Genomic DNA, 1,363 nt, shown 5'->3' with positions numbered 1-1,363 from the left:
TGAAAGAGCAGAGAACATTACGATAGAGAAGTAAGCATGTGAGAAGCCCCCAATAGCAGGCTTTTACCACTGCAGGGTCCTGAGGAGGGGAGTGACATGCTGCACTTGTCACTCACCCCCCTGAAGCCGGGCTTTCTCCGCCTGCTCGTAGATCCCGAAGAGGAAGCGGAAGCTGAAGTCCTTTAGCCGGCTCAGACGCTGCATGGTTTGGGGTGAGGCCCAGGGCGGCAGGGGCAGCCCATGTGTGCGCTGTGTATCATAGCAGGCAGGTTAGCTCCCCAGGCCTAAGCCAGAGCCTCTCCCGGGGGTGTTCTCCCCACTGGGAAGGTGCCTGTGTGTGTGAAGGAGGGAGGGAGAGGAGAGGTGAGGTGAGGGCCTGGAACCAGTAGACATGGCAGACAGCATGGAGGCTGCAGGGCACGGGAAAGGAAGCTCAGGCATGAAAAGTGAGACTCGGCAGAAAGGAGTCTGACGCGACAAGAGCCCTGGGTGGAGAGGAGCAGGAACTGCTGACAGTTAATAAACCATTTCCCACTCTGAGGTCCTTTTTCACTCGTGAGGGAAATTCCCGTATTTCACAAGCAGTGGCTTGCCTGGACCTCTCCAGTAGGCGTGATTGTGTCCAGGCACTGTGTTCTACTGTCCTGGTGACTTGGGCCTGCTGAGCAGGGAGAGAAGAACAATCACACCAGACACCCTAGTGAGCTCACCTCACAGAAGAGTGTGTCATAGACATTCCAGACGGTCTCCAGTGTCAGGTCCGTAAGCCCTGTCTCGTTGGCCACCATGTCCAGAAATTGCTATGAAAAATGGATCAGGGATCAGTCCTGCCCTGGGGAAGGAGCAGTCTGATGACCTCCTCCCCAGCCTCCACTCACTGCATTCTGAATACTCTCTTTCTGATACTCTGATGTCCGTCGAGTCTCGTTCTGCAGCTGCTCATAACGGGGACAGGGGCCCAGCGGGAACTTCAGCAGCTGCAGACCGAAGGGGGAAAACAGGCAGAGATGGAGTCTGGGATCAGCAGACCCATGGCCAGACATGTCCCCCTCATCACCTCCAAGGAAAGGTTAGCTAGTCTTACTCTGTCCTCAGCGATGGGCACAGTGTGGACAGGGATAGGCTGCCACGAGATGTTTGGGTTGAAGCGCTGTATCCCATTGGGAGGGAAGAGTCCAGCTAGGTTGGCCTCTGCACTCATGAGAGTACGGTCAAGGTCTGTGCTTCGCACATAAACCTGCAGAGATAGCAACACGAGTCTTGCCTGTGTGTGTGTGTTGTGGGGGAGAGCTTTGGCCCCTCAGCGGGACCCCAGGTGGAGAACCTGCTCTTGACAGTTACCCCACAAATTATTATTATTATT

At 55.4% G+C, this 1,363-nt stretch overlaps 1 protein-coding gene across 1 annotated transcript in view; it reads right to left on the bottom strand.

The window, feature by feature from the left end:
• ACP2 (acid phosphatase 2, lysosomal) overlaps positions 1 to 1,363 on the bottom strand; it is an 8,937-nt gene that overhangs the window by 4,519 nt on the left and 3,055 nt on the right. Inside the window, exons 4-7 of the mRNA XM_008574691.1 lie at positions 1,085 to 1,237; positions 879 to 977; positions 711 to 800; positions 117 to 249 (exon numbers count right to left, since the gene is read on the bottom strand). Of these exons, the coding sequence (XP_008572913.1) occupies positions 117 to 249; positions 711 to 800; positions 879 to 977; positions 1,085 to 1,237 (475 nt within the window). The remainder of the gene's footprint in view (positions 1 to 116; positions 250 to 710; positions 801 to 878; positions 978 to 1,084; positions 1,238 to 1,363) is intronic.

Source organism: Galeopterus variegatus, unplaced genomic scaffold (genome assembly GCF_000696425.1).
Source record: "Galeopterus variegatus unplaced genomic scaffold, G_variegatus-3.0.2 Scaffold1088, whole genome shotgun sequence".
Classification (NCBI taxonomy): Eukaryota; Metazoa; Chordata; class Mammalia; order Dermoptera; family Cynocephalidae; genus Galeopterus; species Galeopterus variegatus.
The sequence above is the reverse complement of the archived record's forward strand: the minus strand, read 5'-3'. Positions and strand labels throughout refer to the sequence as shown.